The following is a 21449-nucleotide window of genomic DNA, read 5'->3' on the forward strand; positions in this document are numbered from 1 at the left end:
AAATATGTCTTTATTAATTTCTTAGTACAACAAACACACTAAAAATATTAAAAAAAATAATACAGCATATTTATATAAAAATTTATTTTCAGTAGTATTTTTCTGTTTATGTTTGAAACTACAAATTTCTGAAAATACCCTTCATAGGTTTAATTTTAAAAAAAATTTTAATTTTAATTTTATTTAACATTTGAAATATTTATTTGTGTTAGTTTTTATGAAATACCTTAAATGTAGAGATATTATATATTAAATTATAACTGAGACTATATTGAAAAGATATACTATATATGAATATTTTATGTAAATAGCTTAAGGAAGAAAGCGAAAAGACCGTCTACACCTTAATTAAATCAAGAAATAAATTGGAATTGGGTACTTGCACTTCAAGAAGAAGAATATAACGGATACCCACGCATGTGATGTTGAAATATAATTCTTTCTCGTCTATGTCTTTTACTCAACTTAGATTTATTATTTGTTTTTGTACTTTATCGTAACCATGATATGTTTTTGTTTTGTGTACCTGGCAACTTCCTCGCATAATTAGTCAGTTTATGTTCAACATAGCTTCATGCCTGTATTTTTATTAAGTAAGAAATATATAGTGTAAGAATTGGAATATTTGTGAAAGAATCTTTGTAAAAATATAGAATCTGCCACTCAAGAGAATTAATACTTGACAGGCTTGGCTTACTCGAAATAAACTGGAAAGAACAGCTGAAGAACGGATGAACGTAAGCAAATGTTATCAGGATAGAGAACCAACACTACGTCTCTTGCAGGAATCCCATTGGGTGAAACCAGTTTTAAAGTTGGAAAGTGAACGAACATGTCCAACCAGGGAGGATTCCTTCTTCTTTATAAAATAGTATCCATCCATCAATACTTCCATCAATATTTATTCAATTTATAAATGTTTTCAACCATCAATATTTAGTTATTTTTTATCCTAGTTTCTTTTTCTGACACATGAATAGACTTTGGGGTATAGATATTTTATACTGAAAAGAATACGAAGTCTGTTTAGTAAAGTGTCATTTTTTCCCATCTAAATTGCCAAGTTTCGGTAAATTAATTTTTGTACGAAATAAAGAGGTCTTACAATAAATATTGCTTAGACATGTTGTTCCTCTGTATCCTTACCAAGAGGTGAGAAATATAGGTGAAAAAAAATTAAATAGCCTTATGTAATTCTTTAGATTCTTGTTTTCTATTAACTGTGACCAGAAAGCAAATACTATCCTTTGAAACTGAGTTTGCAAAGGGTAAACAGTGAAATACTAAGCTAACCTTCTATCAAACAGTTCTTTGCTTTGACAGCAGACCAAGAATAAGCCCACGGCTATGGTCTAAAGATCCAACTTTATCGGTTCATTAGGACACACGACATGTAGAATGAGATAAAGTGCCAACTTATAGAAAAGACAGATAAAAGACCTGCGGCCAGTCAATATCTTCTGTTGGTCTGACCACAGAACTGAATGCAGCGCTGACCATTTTTCCTTACTTCATTTTCTTTCCTTTCTTTCCTCGTGTTCTGAATGTCAGTTGGCGTCACGTTAATGAGTCGCCAGAACAATTTGGAAAACCAATAAAACCACAACATGCCTGATCTAGTTTATGAAGGTTTATTTCTATATTTTTCTATGACCCCGGGCTTTATGTATCTTGCATTAGTCTTTAATATAATCTAACTCAAAGGAGGGAAACTGCTTTGTTTTTTATCTTGTATACGAAAAAGAAAACTTGAAAGGAAGTCGAAGCTAATACTAAACATTGAACAATGACGGGTTATTCAGCTTACCAAAATAAGTAACCTATTTATTTTTAATGAAAAAATAGAGTGGAAAGAATTAAATTAATCATTACATTCGAGATGATTTAAATACAGTTGCAGCTCAACAATTTAATAATTTATTAAAAAAAAAACCAATTTTTTTGACGTTAAACATTAAAAATAAAAAATAAAAATTTACGTTAATTTTCAACATTAAATATGATGCAGTTTTTATACGGTGGAAAAACTCTGGTAAAAAATCGTAATTGTATGGTGAAAAATAACAATTCTGATTGATGAAATCAAACCATACGATATTTAAACCAGTTATTTGGTTAGTTTCGTGTTTGCATAGTATTACTTTGTATTAGTTTACGGGGAAATCTGGTTTTCAGAATTCTTGTTCTTATTATCACACATATAGTAAAAAAATACAAAACAAAAAAGTAAATTTAACCAAATAAATGTTTTTTGCGTCTAATGTATCATGATAAAATTAACAAATTTAATAGCATTTAACGAAATTTATCATATATTATAAAGCTATAATTTATTTTAAATTTTACCAAAATCATTGCCAAAGTGCTTGGTAAAAATTACCGGGCTTTCTTGTGATCCTATAGAGCCAGAAATATGGTAAAATTTACCCTATACTGGTAGTTTTGATCTTACTTTTTTTTCTCAGTGTTACTTACTTGTTTTCATCGAATTTGCATATTATCGGCTGTCATAAAGACATATCCGAATAGGAAACTCATTTTTGTTCCTTACAAGTTTGTTAGAAAATATCATATTAAAATTAAAACTAAGTTTTCCAATTAAGGGTTATACTTTAATTTTAAGTGATGTTTGTCGTGAAGTTAAATTGTTAGCTCCAAACTTACATATTTATAGCGAAAAATAGCCAAGTTTTAGTTTTTATCTTTTTAGCAGAATACTTTGTTAATTTAAAACTTTTCAATGCGTTTGTACATTTCCAATTAAAAATAAAATTGAATAAAGTAAAGTTAAAAGTAAAACTGAATTGAAATAAGTTTTTGAAGCATTATTTCTGTATTTGTGTATGTTACACAATTACAGATAAATTTAAGATAACGAGATGTTGTGCAAAAATAAATATTTGATTTTTTTTAGCAAGACGAAGTTCTTAATAACCCAAAATTGTGTTTATTGAAGTTTTAGCCTATATTAAAGGTTTCGTTTGAAACTCAGATTTAAATATCTTGCAAACAATGGTTTGGAATAAAATTTTCTTTTTTACCTATTGTTCTTGCATATCAATATTTTTATGTTGCTTTTAATAAACAGTTGGTAGCAAAATACTAGCATATGAATATTGTTTAATACTGGTAACTGTAAAATAGCACTTTTTACATATTGAGAACTGACCCAGCTTCCAAACATAGTATGCTTTTTTTTTACATAGTAAAGACGAAAAAAGGATAATTTTTTCAATTATTTATAAATAATTTAATTCACTTGCATTGAAAAATATGTTTCTTTTTTTACATATAATTCGATAATTTTGCATTTAATAAGCAGTTGACAGAAAAATAGTAGCATATGAATTCATTTCAAACATATCTGTTATGTTTTAATAGTGAAAATGGTAAAATGGAGCTTTCTACATATTACGAACAAGCCTAACGTCTTTTTTTAATTAGTCAAGTTAAAAAAAGGCTAGTTTCCTTAATTATTTAAAAAAAAATGAGTTAGATTAATTGCATAATTCGATTTTTTTTGCAAGATTTCTCACAATGTTTTGTATGGTGTTGAAATTTAATATTGCATTTTTTATGTAAGATTTTTCTGAGGTAATATTTCTCCGATGCGTCACGTTGCAGGATATCTTTAATTTACATGTGATATAAGTATTCATTAAAAGATTCTGGAGCCCCATGAAACGATTTTTTCATGCAAATGTTTTAAATGGTACTCGTTATTACGTTTATTCTTCGTGATCATTTATGTTTTAATTACTCTCTCAGAAAGCTTAATTCAATAATAATTACAATTTTAATTAATAGCAAAACAATATAATTTACCTTTTTTATAATTATATAGTATTGAAATGGAATGTAAAAAAAAATTGTACTGCATATTTTATTTTATTTTTGGAGTTTAACAGCTGACCCAGTTCTGAGTTTACAACTCTCAAAGTTCAACTCCGTAGCCTTGCAATTTAGAACACAATTTAGAACACAAGGAAAGCCCTGTATCTAGCATTGCCACAAATAGAAGCTTGCTTGCCCCATTTCAAACAGCAAGGGGATCCTAACTCATGATTCGTCTACCATTGAGAATATTTTACGTCAGTACGAGCTAGTGCGAGCTGCGAGTGGAGTTCAAATAGTTACAGCTGGGATTCGAACCTGGTTCTAGTTATTGGGAGGCAAACGATTTAAACCCTTGTACATACATTAATTACATTTAGAATGATCTAACGCGTATCAATTCAAAAAATTTAAAAAAAAATTTTTTTAGTTCTTTCTTTAAACAGGAAAAAACAAACACATATTAAACGATATTATCTGCAATTTATACTTTTTAAAATGTACTACCTAAATGAATATACTGAGAAATCTAAATTTAGGAAGACCTAATTAATGAAAACGTTTATTTAATTTTTTAAAAGAATCAAAATGTAGACTCAAAAGTGTAAAACAATTTAATTTAAAATTATTATTTTGAAACAAAAAAAAATGAATTTGTAAGTCCTTTTCAAAATGAATTTGTAAGTCTAAGTCCCTTATAAACGAGGAAGTAAAAGAAAATTCTCTTCTTTCTCTTTTTCATTAATGGTCTTAATTCTTTAATATTCTTAACTCTCATTGAAATGCAAGCGTTCCTCCTTAATGACTATCTCAGAGTGGTCTGCCAAATATTACCCTCAGCAGACGAGTGTCCATCGATTAGCAAGAGTTGGCGGCGCTGCTGGCAACTTTCTCAACCAATAACCTCCTCCACCGAAGAGTCTTGGCGAAATAATGCACAACATTTGGACTCAGAAGTCGAGTAAGAAACCTTTAAAATGAAATCGTGTACCCTTTTTGTGCTCAGTTTCAAACATGCGCTCATGCTGTCCGGCCAATTGCAATCCGGAAGGAGGACTTTTTCTTCATGTGTGGAAAATGGAAAATATAAATAGCTCTCGGAGTAAACATTGAACTTTTTCCAAAAACAGAAATATCCAGAAATATCTATGGCCATCCGATTTCTTTCTAGTATATTTATTTTTAGTGTTTTTAGTTTCGTGTTCTTTCGAGGTAAGTAATCTTCTGCATTTAATTATTAAAAAAAAAAGAAAAAGAATTTAGAATTAGTTAGAAAATTTCAGACCTTGTTAATCCAGCATATTTGTATTCATAACTATAGCCTGAATTCGATTCTAAATTGATCTGAGTCATTATGCAAATTAAACTCAATTGCATGGTTCAACTTTCAGAATGCATCTTATCGGAACCTTGATTATTTTGAAACATCAATGTTATATACAGACATTTATTTTGCGAAATAAAGTTTTTGGATGTGCCTTACATAATGTTTTTTTTATGTGTATTATTTAAATATGTTTTTTTACATAATATAATATTTTTTGGAACCTAAAGTGGAACTTGACGTGAAATTAAACTTGATTGCATGGCATCATGGTTCAAATTGTAGAATACATCTTATAGGAACCTTGATTATTTTTGAACATCAATGTTATCCACATAAATTTATTTTGCAGAATAAAAGTTTTTGATGTCCCTCACATACTTTTTCTGTTATGCGTATTATTTTAATACGCTTTTAATTTTTATAGTATATAATATTTTCTGGCACTTAAATATTTACAGACTCTCTATCGTAAGAACAAAATGCTGACAAGATGTTCCATTTTAATTCTGAAAATTATTTAAAAAAATATTCACTCATAAATTTTATATATTAATCTACTGTTCAACTTGAAACAGTGAAACGGTCCAATTTTATACTTTACTAATCATGAGTTTTTTTCTCATTGCGTTATATGGTCTAAGATACCAATAATGTAATTCACCATGTTTTATTGAGAGTATATCATGCCTCTTAGACTTTAGCTGGTGAACTGAAATTTTGTAAATCTTATCCTTTTAAATATACGTTATTAGAATTCAAGTAAAATGGATAATCAAGAACATACATTCAGTAAGGGATATCAATACATAGTTATGTGGGAAAATATCTTATTTTAATGTATTTTTGTTAACTCTAACAAAGTGAAGTATACATTAAAATTACATGGACTTATTGTTTTTCAGATAAAACAAAAATGTAGTAAAAAGCAGTTATTAAAAACGACTTTTGATTTAATTTAATAATTAAATAGTTCTTGGAGATTTTTTTCTTGCCTTTCCTCTGTAGTGCTTTTTTCGAATTTTTATTAAGTATTTTATAATTTAAATGCTAATTTTAAGTTGCATTAGTTGTGTATATATATATTATTTGATATGTGGCAAAGACTAGAAGCTTACATATTTAAGGCTTTCTGTAATTTCGGAATTCATTGTATAGTTTTTCTATATACTATTAATAATTGCATCAGAGCAAAATTAATATTCGTAATTTGTTTTTTTTAATTCTTTTATTTCCGCGTTTATAGTCTAATAGAAATATTAAAGTTAGTTATGTCACGGATTTAATTTTCAAAAAAATTTTATGTCTTAATACCAACAGCAAAAAATGTCTTCTTACATTTGGGATATTTTTATTAATTACGCTGTAAATATATAATCATAAGCAATGACGTTTTAAGCATATAAAGCTGCATACATTTTTGTTTTAATGGATAAACTTAATTTTATATGGAGGGATCAATAAAAGAAGAAATGTAAATAAATAAAATTAATAACGCTTGATGTAACGATTTGATTTTAACTTACTTAATACAGTCTTAAGACATTTAAAAACATTAGGGCTGCGGTATAGAAACGTAAATAGTCTTTCAAAGGTGAATACACCACCACTGCAGATCAACAACGCAAACGTTATTTTTTATTTTTAAATTTCTTTAAAAAAAAAAGGCTAAGTATTTAAAATCTACAATTTCAATTGAATATACTCATATGTCGTGGTGGCTCAGGGAATTGAGAGCTCGCCTTCCATTAAAATGACACAGGCTCGAATCCTAGTCGTGATTGGTTAATACGAATTCTGCTCCCGGCTTGCACAGGCATGCTGACATAAAATATCCTCATTTGTGGACGGATCACGTGTTAGAATTCCCTTGCTGTTTGGCTAACAGTGGGAAATTTTTGGGTCTTTTCCCTCTGTGTAACCTAAATGTGGGTAAGTTTCATCCAAAAATTCTCCACGAAGGCTAGTTAGTGCCATTGCTTGATTCAAGAATTCGCTTAGCTTCTGGGTTGGGTTCAAAATATAATGTTAGGAATTCAACATTGACAGCAGTAAACTCTGAATTTAGTCGACTGTTCAACACTGTTTAGACAAAAAATATCCTCATATGATGGATTGTGGGTTACAGTACTCCTGTGATTTGACAAACCATTGCTTTCGTCGCCTCTATGTAACGCAAATGCAGGTTAATTTCAATCAAAAAGTTTCTTCAGGGAGGTAATTTCGCATCAATGTTTGATTGATGAGTTGCTTCGCCTTCCGGATTGGTTTCAAAATTGAAAAACTTCGATGTTTAAGAATGGTAATGAACAAATTTGATTATGAGGGACCGTTCAATATTAAAGGCGGTAAACAATAACTTCAGAATCATAGGATACAATTCCTGCTTAGTTGATAAAGACATTGTAATCGAGTGCTTTAGTTGTTATCTATGTAACTAGTTTCCTAATTTTTATATTGAAATTTTTATATCGAAATTTATTCTTCGTGTCTACATGTTATATTTACACTTTATGCTCTAAATACATTAGAGGAGCAAATGAAGTGATAGTTATTTTAATAATTTCATCAACACTTTAATTTGCTACGTGTTTGTTCTTTACATAATATTTTTTTGATTACAATTTTTCACTCTCTTTTTTAACAAATATGCAAAAATGAATTTTTATCATTATGTGTTATCTTAAATCAGCATTCATTTAACGCTTATACTTTTGAAAATTTGGGCATTAGATTAGGGCATTGAAGTGACATATCATGCTTGTATTCAGAGGGTGTCTGCTGGAAGGTAAAACATTCTATAAACTATATATTTCAAATACATTATACAGTGCATCTTCCCTTATTAGTATATTTGTTATACCTAATATACTATCATCATCACCAGTATTTATTTATGATTGCCAAATAATTTGTTTTGAACACAAAGTAATTTTCTGTTTGTTGAAGCAATATATTTTTTAAGAAAATTACAGAAATGTGTAACAATATTTTTAATATACAAACAATTGCCATTAATATGTCAATGCAAATATTTTGAATTTTTATTCTTTTCATAGGAATGTTTTGTTTATAGAAAATCCTTATTCACAAAAAATTCTTTTCATTAAATTAAATTAGTTTTGAATCAAAAATAATATTTTTCACTGTTTCAATAGTATGTTTTTTTTAATAAATATTAAGTAATTTTTAAAATTCAGGAAACCGAAGATATGATGTTGATTTACCAGTTTCATCAGCATTTATTTTAATATATACTTAATTATAATTTTGCAATTGTGATAAATTTCTTTGAGTCTTCGATCAGTAAGCGGTAGGGAAAGCTTGAATTCGAAAAATAATTATCACTATCGAAAAATAATTGAAAATTTAAATATTTAAATAAAGTAAGTTTTAATTTTTTTATAGTTATTAATATCGATGTATGCTTAGCATTACTTCACTGAGAAAAAAAGTATGGTTAAAACTTTCAGAATATGGTAAATTTTATCGTGTTTCTGGCTTTATGGAAACACCAATAAGCTTGGTAATTATGAGCAAATTTCTTAAGTAATGGTAAAATTTGCTAAAACTTAATAAATTTATCATGATTCTTTAGAACATGTCAAGAACATATTTGGTTAAATTTAATTTTTATTTTTGTACTTCGTACTAAATGTGGGGTAATAAGAACTAGAATTTTGAAAGTCAGAATTTTCAGCTGATCGTTTCTATATGAAAGGGACAAAAGGAATTGTTTAATTACTGTATATTCTAGTTTTTACAACCAGAGTTATGTTTTAGTTTTACAGTAGGGAAATTATTCCAGATGTTTTCCACGCGAACCTAAACTATGTTCACAAATCCACATCTCAGTAAAAATGAATTCCTGTAATGTACTTCTCCCTGTATTGAGTCACAATACATTTTATGTGTATTTGAAAGTATATTTTTTGTTCAAAAAGTTTTTAAAGTGTTCCATAAATGTTTTTAAATATTTTATGAAGTAGGTAAAGGCTTTCTTTTCTTCAGGTGATTTTAATTAAAGCATTATTTTCGAAATATCTATAAATTCTATAAACAAATTAAATATTACTAGCATTATAAATAAGGATTATAACGTAATTTAACGTAACTCTATTAGATCTAATTTAGATAAACAATTCACAATAGAGTATTGAGCTTGGCCTTTGAATTGAAGGAAAAAAACAACATTTGATTTTTGAAGTTAACACGGTCGTCATTGTTGGGCCATATAGAAGAAACGAAGACATAGAATTAAATTATAAGAAAAATTTTAAATTGGAAAGCTCTGAACTCAAAACTTAGATGAAGGCTTAAAAATAAAGGTTCAGAAGATGTTACAGAAGAGTTGACAATAGTAATGACTTCAAACTAAAATTATATGGTCAAGAACAGAAAGATTTAGAACAGTACTGTTCAGAGAACCAAGTCTCAAATGTTAGTTTATTTGAGCCATCTATAGTTTATTCTGTTGACAAAGACTAAGGTTAGTTATATGTTAAAGAAAAAATTATGTTTAAAAATTAGCAGAAATATTTAAAGATAATATTTGATCATCATTTTTCAATTTAACAAACAATTAATGAATAAATAATAATAAATAATAGTAATTAATTGCAATTAATAAAAATTCATGCTCTCTTTTAATAATGAATACTTTTTATTATTGATTTTTAATCAAAGCGTATATCTACAAGAGCTAATTTTTATTCTGTGAACAAAATCTGAATCTTCATTCATTAAAATATATTCAAAAATGAAATTAAGCAAATAGCTCCGTTAAATTTCTAAAAAGACGTAAAATATCCCAAAACTGATATGAATTAAAAGTGATAATTGCATCTTTTCATGAAATCTCTTTTACGTTAATATTAATTACTCCTCTTAGTGACAAATTAATTATACTATTTCTCTAATGATATATTAATTTAAAATATCGAAATGAATAATTACTCAAATAAAGATTTAGTTGATTAATAATGGCGTTTATTGTGTTGATATAAAAATCTTTTCATATCTTAATTAAATATAAATCAAGCCATGCTAAATTTTCAAAAACATTATTTCTTCTCATTTTATGTTATATTTATCTAAATAATTCCGCATTTTATAATTATATTGCATTTGATCAGCATAATGAATTAACCTGTTTATTAATGATGATTATGAAGCTCCATTCACTGAGTATATGCCTATTCAGCAGTAACTTTCTTCATGAAAATTTAGGATTAATGTATTATTTTTAAAAATATTTATTAATTAATTCAGCAGTTGCATTCATTAGATAGGTAATTTTAAAATTACGATTTGAAAAATATCATGCTCAAATGCTTAAAATCATTAAAGCATTTTTGCAATATTTTCTAGTTATATATTTTTATTCCTTCTTCTCTGATATGTTCTCAATATGCTGGTAATTATATGCAACGAAAAGTCTTTATTGATTTAAAACATACTGATATAACTAATAATGTCAAATAAAATAGTTTTATCTATATATTCATAGTAGGCTCTAAAAAACTTATTTTTCATACACTATTTTGGTCGGAAGGTTTTAGAATAAATTTTGAAAGAAAAAAACAGATTTATTATTTGAAAGTTTTTCCATTTGGCACAGGGTTTCTTTATACTTTTCAAATTTTTTTTGTATTATTTTAGGTCAAAATGAATGAAAAATAATATATTTAGAATTATAATATATTTTTGTCATGAAATGCAACTTCAGACACCAGTGTCTTCTTTTGTAAAGAAAAGTCTTTTGAAAAGTAAAACTATTCAAACATGGCTCACTTCTAAAGCATATTTCCCTAAGATTTGATCTTATTTGTAGTTATTTATATCTAAGGAAAGCAATATTTCATCATTGAAATTTTTTTTAATTAACAAAAATCAATTAGTGTTACATTTTTCAACATAAATGGAAGAAAATTCAAACTTATTTTTAGGACAAGTATAATTTCGAGAATCCAATAGATTTATTTTATTAACTAAACTAAACTAAGTGGCGTGACAGTCCATAGAGGGCTAAGGACAACTGAGCCCATCTCAGTTTTCTTGACCTTGAGCTTTGGGATGCAGGAGCAGATGTTCCGGTTAGGTGGTCAGCCGAACGTGGAACCCCCAGTTCCCAAGCATGCTTGGTACTCATTTATCGACCCACTGAAGGGATGAAAGGATGAGTCAACCTTGCCCGGCCCGAGAATCGAACCCAGGACCTGTGGCACGATAGAGCGAAGCACTACGACTCAGCCAATTGGGGGTCTATTTTATTAAATATTAGACTATTTTTTTTGCATGTAAGAAATGTCAAAATATATTTTTATTTGTATTTAGATTGTCAGACATAAAAATAAATAAAAGAGGCACCGGTGGCCCACCTGTACCAAAGTGTTGGTAAAAATAGATTCTAAAGTTAATAACTACTTTATTTTAAAAAAATCCCATTTTTTTTTTGTTTAATAAGTACTTAATACACAGTCTAATAATACTTAAAAGTATAATAAATACTTAACAACTTGCATCATTTAAATTTTTGAATATGCCGTTTCAAATATATTTCAATAGGTTTTATGCAGATAACATTTTAGTAGTACAGATTAGTTTTTTTTTTAGTTTCTTTATTTAAATTATAATGTTATATGGTTGAGAAATCTTTATTATCAAATAAGATATTTACAAAGCAAATGCATTGATTAATTTGTCCAGATTTAAGCTGAGTAGAGATAAAAAAATTCATCACGAAATCGGTTTTCGAAATTTAGTGAAATTTTTATAGAATGAAGAGGGAAAGTTTTTATTCTTTTGCGTCTTAGGTTGGGGTTACATTAAGAAAATCAAATTTAATAAGATATATTTAATTCAGTACATTAAATTAAAATTATCATTGAAAATTATTAAATTCGTAATTCTATAAATTGCGAAACAAAATTAAATTTTTATTTTCCATTTAACTGAGTTAGATTATTTTTATAATTATTTTTGTCTTTAAAAAATAAATGCGCATCCAATATTTCAATATTTTTTTAAAGCATAACACTTAAAAAAAACTTCCTCTATTCTCATGTCATCATCAATACCCAAAAATATTTCTGGAATTGTTAACTTCGTTTGCAAACATTGTTTACACATTTGAAGCATATTCGCAATGGTAATTCTTTAAAAGTAGTTAATCCCTTGTTAATCCAATGGTAATCCTTTTAGTAGAAATACTTTCTATGACTTAAGGCTTATTGTCGATTTCAGCTCTAAAGTTAAATTTTGTTTGTGACAAAACAATCACGCGTGATATTTTCCTTTTCAGCAGATTAGCTTCGACACATTAATTTCAATTTATGTAAAGTTAATTTTCCATTTTTATTTAAAATAACTTTCACAAAGTATCTGTACTCCATTTCCCGAAATATGAATTTATTTGGTTTCTAAGGAAGTATTGAACTAAAAAAGTATTTTAAAAATCCAAAATATGGATTAATAATATAGCGAAATGAAACAATTTTAAGCTAAATGTTAAGAAACCACTCTGTTCCTGTTTATCATTAATTGTAAATATTTTAATTATAATTATCGACAAAGCAATATATTTTTAACTTTAATTATATATTTGTAATATTTGCTTTTACACTAGGTATATAAATATTTGAATTCATTTTCTGAAATAGAAATGATTTTTCAACTTGAAAGTTCGAATTAAAATAGAATCGAGAATTAAAATAATTTAATTCAAATTTTTCGCATATTTTGTATGACACAGACATTATTTCCTATGAAAGGGTTTTATAATAAATATGTAGAAATATATTGTTAAAATAAATCTAAATTTATATTGAATACAGACTAAAGTTCTCAGAACTTTACTGAAAATGTTGTTTGGTTTATGTATATTGCGTTGCAAGTTAAGATCATTCCATCATAGGATTTAAATAATCATTCGTGCCTGCATGTAGTTTCATTTTATTTCATTAACAAATTATATAAATATGCCTTCAAAACAGTATAAAAACTTTTGAAAGTTAAACACGTCTGTCAGAAATTTATTTCATGCTATCTTTCACGATATATGTCTTAAGATTATTAAAAAAAAAAGATTATAGTTTCGCAGTCTTACTGGAATCCCAGACTTGACAAAATATTTCGATAAATAAGGAGATCATTCGTTCTTAAAAAAGAAACAACTGTACGACGTTGGAAAACATTGGATTTTATTGAACCACTGAAGAGGACACGTGTTATGTTGACATGAGCTTAACAAATCAAATACGATATAAAAAGTTTTTACTTTTGTTTCGCTGTGGAATAAAATCTTATACAAGAAACAATATTTATTATCCTTTCATCAGTTTCGTTAAATGCGAACAGAAAGGCGCGTATATTTGTTATGTGTTTTAGGTAAAATTTTTATTAATTATTATTACTTGTTAATTAATTATTCAATAAATTTTGTTCTCCACATTTCTCCCGATTTAAGAAAGCAAGGAAAAGAAGACTGCGAAACGTCGTTTCAAGAGTTCGCGGTGTTGATATACGTTCGCGCTGGGAGCTTAGCATCCATTTGGCAAGAACTTGCACCGAAGAGTCATTACATTATGACCACCCTCCATCGATAACAATGGGCTCTCTCAGGTTTTCATGGTTTCTCTCCCAGGAACAATGTTTTCATGGGGCACATTAGGACCCATAATCTTCATAGAACAATCCATGACGTCTGTAAGCTACTTGAACATAGTTGCAGACCAGGTTTACCCAGTCATGGCAACAGTTTTTCCTGGATGGTGTTTACCAACAGGATAATGCACCATGTCATAAGGGTCGAATCGTCGAGGGACATTCCAGTGACTTTCAAATCATGTCTTGGCCACCAAATTCACCTGACCTTAATCCAATAGAGCATTTGTGGTCCTACTTGGAAAACCAAATTCGTGCTGCCACGCTACCCTCTCGCAATGTGAGGGAATTGCAGGACCAGTTGGTGAGCGCTTGGTACCAGTTACCTCAGACTACCTATCAGCACCTTGTGGAATCAATGCCACGGTGGATGCTAGCAGTTTTGAGGGCTAAAGGTGGTCCTACATGTTATTAGCAGGGTGGTCATAATGAAATGGCTCTTCGGTGAATATGCAAACAGGCTCTCTGAATAGGGATGATGAATTTTTGATGCGGATGATGCAACAGAGTATAGTTTACATAATATAATAAAAGCATTACTTCTGCTACGAAGTATTTATATATTTAGAACAAGCAATGTTTAACTCGAGTGTATATTAAAGATTTGTCAGGACACCCCTGCATTACCCTTGTGCCTTTTGGATCATTTTCTATATTCTATGAGATCTTTGACTTTTACCTACCAGTAGGTCATTTTACTTCTGCCTTCGATGGTGAGACAGAAGCTATTACAGCTGCCTAACTAGTATCACTAAAAAGATTTGATTTTGCATATTTTTTATAAAAAAATACACACTCAAATCTAATCCAGTTCTAATTTAATCTGTTGTAATTATTTTTAATTTTCTTTGGAAAATTTATGTGTATAGAATTCGATAGGAAAGGTAATATGGTAATTTATCTTGAAATACAAATTCGAAATATTTATGAAATTCATACAAAATACATTCGACATGAATGTCATAAATGTTTTTTTTGAGTATATCTTTATCTTTATAAAGGGTTTTAGATTTTCATATTTTTAATGCTTTATCCAGTCAGCTCAAATGTTATTTGGTTGATAATCCCTTTATGTTTGCCTGATTTAGAAAGTATATGATGTTTAAAGAAATTTTAGTTAACTACTTCTAAAGAAAGATTCTATTGAAACGAATAAATTTAAATAATTAGCTTCTTAAAAGGAAATAATTTTACTAGCAAAAGTACAGTAAAAAATTTTAAAAGACATAAAAGCATTTTTAAAATTTACCTTTGAAATTCCAGAGTTCTCGGGATAAAACTCCTCTGTGCAGCATATACATATGAATAGATTTGTTACTTATATCGCAAGAAATTTCTAAAACTGTTGAATTAAAAAAAAATCCTTTTAATAGAAATATACTGATGTACATTTTAAGATTTGCATTTTTTTAAAAGTATACTCAAATTTTATGAACTTATTTTCAGGATAAAAAGAAACTATTTCTTTGAAAAATGTCCTAAAAAATGATATGTTAAGTCAAATTTCAAACTTATGTTAATTAACGTTATTTATTTTATGCTTATACTCCCAAGTAACATTTGCAAATAATGGATCATAAATAAAAAAAAACTTTATATGTATTAATCTTTAGCTGGATAACCATAGACAGAAATGATAGTTGCCCATTAAAATAAAAATCAATAATCCCCATAAAAATTATTAGTTTCAATGGATACCTGACACTTAATTAATTCCCATAGAAATGACTGAATGCAATGGATACTTGATACCCCAATAATTCCCAGCTATTTTCATAATTCTTTTTTTTTCGCAGCTGAGATTATTCATGAAATTAAAACCAGTAATTTAATTAGGAAAATAATTAGCCATTCTATAAGTAGTTATTACTCTAAACCAGATCAATCGTTAAGATGATTCTAAAAATAAGGAAGAAAAAAAAAACTGCGGATCTGTTTCAGATTTTCCTTTGGATAATTATATCAAACTACTATGTTTCAGCAAATTGCATATTTCCATTCTCAAGACAGCTCTAGATTTCTATATCTTTTGAAAGATAGGAAATAAATCAAAGAAAGTAAAGGGCAGGGCTTTAATCTTGGAATGAGATTCCTTCTTTTGAAGTTCGCCCACTTTGTATTCCTGGTGGAGTTGAAATTCTCGCTCCTCCAGTACGTTCGAAAATTTAATTGCGATCATTAGAGATCGCCTAACACCTGGTCTCCAAATTACATTTCAAAAAGGTGAGGTGCCGTGAGTATGGGTGGATAATTCTGGAGTTCCACTGCTTTAACTTTATTAGTTGTTTGTTTCATTCGATCGCCAAGGGGAATGGTGAATAGGGGCAACACAAAGGAGTTTGAATCTCAAACAGAGAAATAACAGTTAGAATCCATGAAGGGTAAGGTTTATGCCCTTGTGTATATTGAATGATGTCGTTCGTTGGTAAATCCATTAATTAGGACAAAAGGGTGGATATTTTCAGTTTAGATTGTTTTTCCTTACTGAGTTGTAAAAACATACGATTTTAGTATTATTACTCTTTTGATTAATGTAGTAATGTAATTTTTTGCGATTGATACTGATTTTTCCTTCGATAGTTATTTTATATTTTTTATTTTCTTCAAAATATATATTTGCAATAGCTATTTGATCAATCAATTTATTTACTTATTTTTATTATTAGTTGTAGTTGGGGGACCGGGGCATTTCAGACAGGACCGTGAAAAGGCTTTGGCAGAATTTACAATCGTGGTGGTTCATGACTGTCTTGCGCACCACCTTCACCGCATTGGCATTTTTACAAGTCTGAATTGTCCACTCTGTAGGAAATTCGAAGTAATGGATAGGAAGCACTTGGTGGGATGTTCGGCTGTACACGAAGACTCCGAAGTGAGAAGGTATTGGAGTGCTAGGCATCTGCTAATTTTGAGTCATTGAATTTTTCTCTTATCTATTTCATTTGTTATATTTTTCTTGGTAAGAGTTTGTCAATTTCAGCCATTGGAAATAAAAAAATATAAAAAAAGTTATTATTTGTTGTTTTTGCAATTAATCACTAAAGGGAAGGTGGTTAGAAATGCCGCAAGAGAATTAAAATCATTTGAAAACGTTAATTGAATAAATGGAGGATCAGGATTTACTAGCTAATGCAGAATAATACCATTGTTTAGAAGACAAAGTCAGTTAGGACCCGACAGGGGTACATGCGTAATATAGCTTTTTCGATTTTTGTAATAATTTTTCAAAACCATACTGCACCATACTGCACATACAACATTTCACCAAATAATTGGTGCCAATTTAGCTGAAAAACATAAATTTATTTTCTTCAAAATTTTATAATGAATTGTATTTGGCAATTTATGAAAAATTCGGATTTGAATATCTCAAAACTTTTAAAACTTACAAGCAATTTTCTAAGTAGTTTTTGTACTTTCTGAAAGAAAGCTCAACACGATAAGCGGTTTTCAACATATTTAATTTTGTCTTTCTATCCGATAATTACAAGGTAATGTAGTTTGCAATAATATACAATAAAATCTGTAGAAGATATCTAATTATTTTTTGCTTTCTTTTAAAAAATAGAAAAACTACTTGGAAAATTGGTTGGAAATTTTTTTATGTTTTTAGGATATTTAAATCAGATTTTACCCACTAGTTACCAAATACGATACACAACAAAATTATTAAAAGACAATTTTAAATTTTTCCACGCATACACAGTACAAAAGAACTACTTTAAATGCTCATGTCTAACGCATTTTTAACAATTTTTTGCAAGTTTTACAACAATAATTTTGTAATCAATTCTAAATTGCTCAAAATACTTTCTTAAATTTTACTGAATAGTTTTAAAGTTGCAGCAAAAAATGTAAGACAAAAATATTTGTATTTTTTTTAAAAAAAAAGTTCATTTCTCCATAAATATTTAAGATATATTTAAAAAATTTAATGCAGCTATTTCAAATAACAACCAAAGAAATTAAAACAAGTTACAAGCTTATTGATTCATTTTCCGGCATCGGTTGTTTAAAAATACTTGCTCTCTTTCGTAATTTATTGTCACTTTCTCAAACCTCTGAACGCTTTAAACTTTATTGCAGAGTATGAAACATCGCGTGAACTAAAGTTATAAAATAGTCTTATAAGTATTTATTGTGAAACTTAAGAAAATATCAAAAACTGAAAGTGCATTTTCCGCTACTGTATGGTATAAATAATTAACTTTACAGTAAAATGCAATTAAATATTTAATTTTGTTGAAAATTTAAGAACAAACCAAATGCATTTTAACGCTGGTTTTAATTAAGTACTACATAATAAAGTATAAGAATAAAAGCGTTGAGTTTTTTCACATTAAATTCTATTTAATTCTTAATCTGTAGTCTGAACTGACAGTAAAAATAAAAATTACTAAAATATGCATAAAAATAAAGCATTTATGCTAATGTATAATCTTTTGTGTTGACATTACTATATAAAATGCCGAACTAACACCAAAATTTCATTTCATTTCAAAATATAGTAACGTTTAGAATCGTTAAAAATTACATTGTTATTACAATCAGAAAAATTATTCTCCACTTTACAATAATCATTCATTAAAACTTTATTGACAAAGCTGCTTTTCAGATGTTTTTAAAGCAACGCACTCAAAAATATGTATCTAAGTTAAGCAAAAAAAAAGCCAATCGACTAACAAATCGAACATCCTAAAGAGCCATTCCAAAAGTACGAGCGAAATCAAGGATTTCGTATTGAAAACATCGGGCACATATTACAGAAATATTATATGGTATAAGCAATAAATAAAAACTTACCTTGAGAGGTAAAAAATAGGATTTAATTTTCTCACTCCTCTGCTTTGATAGATGTATCGTATGTTGAAACTTTCCTGTCGTAAGCTATTAATTTAAACTCGGTTACATTGCAGTTACGTCAGGTTAAACCACGGATATGATGAAATCACTTCAAGCTTTCCGCCAGTCACTTTTAATTGAACTGTAATCTTTGTGAAATCTGCCTACCACTCTCCACTTGTGTTTGTTTTCATGAATATTTCGGCGAAACGGTTATCTATTTTTTTAACAATGTTTTTAATTCACATTTACTTGTCATTAAAGCAATATTGCGATTTCTATGTGATTGTTACTGACTTTCTTCAACTTTATTTATTAGATATCCATATTTTTCTCAAAAAATATAATTGCCAATAACTGCTAGGATATTTTTTTATCAGTTGTTTTCGCAATAAATAATTCAGAATACGGAGAACAGAAGTAACGCAAGAGTATTCAAATCAAAAGAAACCTTATTTAAAATCAAAGTTTGGTAAGATTTATTCCCTGGTGGATGTCAATTGCTTAGTGGAACAAATTTCTAGAATTAGAAGTGGCATTACTTTAGTTTAAGTTGTTCTTATTTTCAATTTCGCTGTTCATAGAAGTTTTAGTAGCATGAATAAGTCATAAATGTAGTGTTTTGACTTGAGTCATAAATAATTTCCTTGCTTTTTTTTTTTTTTTTTTTAGTTATTGATTCAATTTTTACAGTAAATTCAGAGAAAAACTGCCAAAAATCACTATTTCAGTACATCGATTATTTTACTACTTAGTTGTTTACTCCATTTAATGACTAATATAATTTCGAGCATTACAAGAGGTTTGCTTATTAAATTTGAACACTTTGCGCAATCGTACATATGTAGTTACTAGGCAAAATAGACAATGAAATGCCATTGAATCGCAATAGCTATGAGAATAGAGCTGTTCCATCCCTATGAACTGAGCCAGGTTCGAATCCCAGTGCTGATTAGTTGATTTAAATTCTGCTTTGGCTGGTAACGTCTATATCTTTAACGTAAAATATTCATAATGATAAGTGAATCATGAGTTTGAATCTCGTTTGCCGTCAGGGTAACCATGGGAGGGTTTCGGGGATTTAGGTTTCGGGGGAGGGGGTTAGTTTCCTTTTCCTGGAGAACTTGTATGAAACTTAGGTAAATAACTAGTTCTATTTAAAAGCCATTCACATAGACTAGTCTATTCCAATGCTTTCTGAGTCGAATTCGAAAATAAAAGGCTACGGAATTGAACATTGATAGCTGAAATTCCAAAAAAAGGGTCTGCAGTTGAACATCATAAAATATAAAATAGAATGAAAGGTCATTGAATCAATGATGGTAAGTTTATAACAAGTTAGTTCCACGGTTCCAGAGGCCCATACTATAAAGTGACAGTCATACAGTCAACTTAACTAAATTTATGACTGACATATATAGATATTTATTTGAACGTCTTGAGAAGTTAAACAGGGAAGGGGTATTAGCGCAGTAGAAGTAGATTTTACATCTTTTGAAGATAGATATATGTCCTAAAGTTAATTTTCAAAGTTGCATGAAATTAAGAAAATATACATTTATTTATATAAACCAAGTAAATAATTTTATTACATTACTAAAAATAAATATTAAAATTATGGATTTGATATCTTATTGGTTTAGAAATTTACACTAAGGAAAGTAAACAATTTCTCAGCAAGATTATGGAATGCAAATTTCTGGTTATAAAAAAAAGAACAGAACCTATGCTTTAAAAGTCCAGTGAATAAAATAAAAACAACTTAAACGTAAAGATAAATGGCTTTAAGCCGGATGAATCCTTCCAAACGGACATTTCAATTCGTTCAAAAACTGTCAGACGATATCAACTAGAAAGAAAAAAAAATGGCGAAAGAGAGCCTGATACACAGCTGAAGAATCTAAGTGATGGAAACGTAAACGTCGTAGAAGACGTCGGATTTTCGTTTCATTTTCTGTTTTATTATTTTCCTTCTTCTTTTTCTTCCAAAGAAAGTTTTAGATAGCCGTGACTGTTCTGTAAGATCGACAGAATAGCCTGCAAGGCAGCGATTGCAGAAATAGATCTATACAAAGAAAATGCATTATTTCCCATGAGCCATTCTAGAAACTTGCGTTTGAAATTGAAGAAAACTTTTAGCGCAACCATGTAGAAGAACTGAATATATTAAGAATCGGAATCAACCATGACTAGAATATCTATCATTTTCTTTATCTGCGAGAAAAAGTATGGATTTTAAACTAGAATGTTTCACATGAAGTATTATTAATTCAAATAAAAGTAATAATAACAGACAGATTCCCACAAGAGTTGAAAAGTATTGATACATTTTAATCTTAACTTAGAATATTGTTATAAGCATATTAAAATTAAAGTCTGAGGAGCTAATACAAATGTCTAGAAAGTTTCAATTTGAAATTATTCGAAATCTTTATGACATTAATAGTGTTAATTTTCTAATTATCAAAGCATCTTAAAATGAATAGAATGGAATTGGATCGAAGGAATAATTTTTTCATTCTGTTCAAACAAAAGTATTCAAGTGTTTTTCTTCGTTCAATTTTCTATTTTATTATGATTTTATTTAATAAAAAACAGCTACTTTATAACTAACGGTTAAGTCACTGTAAAAACACATCAACAGAGAAATGTTTTTACAGCAGGATTTTTTACCATTTACTTTTAAAGTAACTGAACTACTAGACCTTATTTTATTTACTTAATATTTTGTAAGGAATGTGTTCTTTAACTGGCAAAAAAATATTTCAACCAAATAGTTAAAGAA

The 21449-nt window shown here is 28.4% G+C and overlaps 1 protein-coding gene across 2 annotated transcripts in view; it reads left to right on the forward strand.

The window, feature by feature from the left end:
* The first annotated feature begins 4761 nt into the window (after positions 1-4761).
* The window catches only part of LOC107456675 (uncharacterized), a 37974-nt gene continuing 21286 nt past the window's right edge, over positions 4762-21449 (forward strand). For both annotated transcript variants that reach the window (XM_043051326.3, XM_043051327.3), the window contains exon 1: positions 4762-5046. In XM_043051326.3, coding sequence (XP_042907260.1) covers positions 4983-5046 — 64 coding nt within the window. In that variant the 5' untranslated portion in view covers positions 4762-4982. The remainder of the gene's footprint in view (positions 5047-21449) is intronic.

The sequence above is a fragment of the Parasteatoda tepidariorum genome, chromosome 8, assembly GCF_982258835.1.
Source record: "Parasteatoda tepidariorum strain Cologne lab strain chromosome 8, Ptep-v5.0, whole genome shotgun sequence".
Taxonomy (NCBI): domain Eukaryota; kingdom Metazoa; phylum Arthropoda; class Arachnida; order Araneae; family Theridiidae; genus Parasteatoda; species Parasteatoda tepidariorum.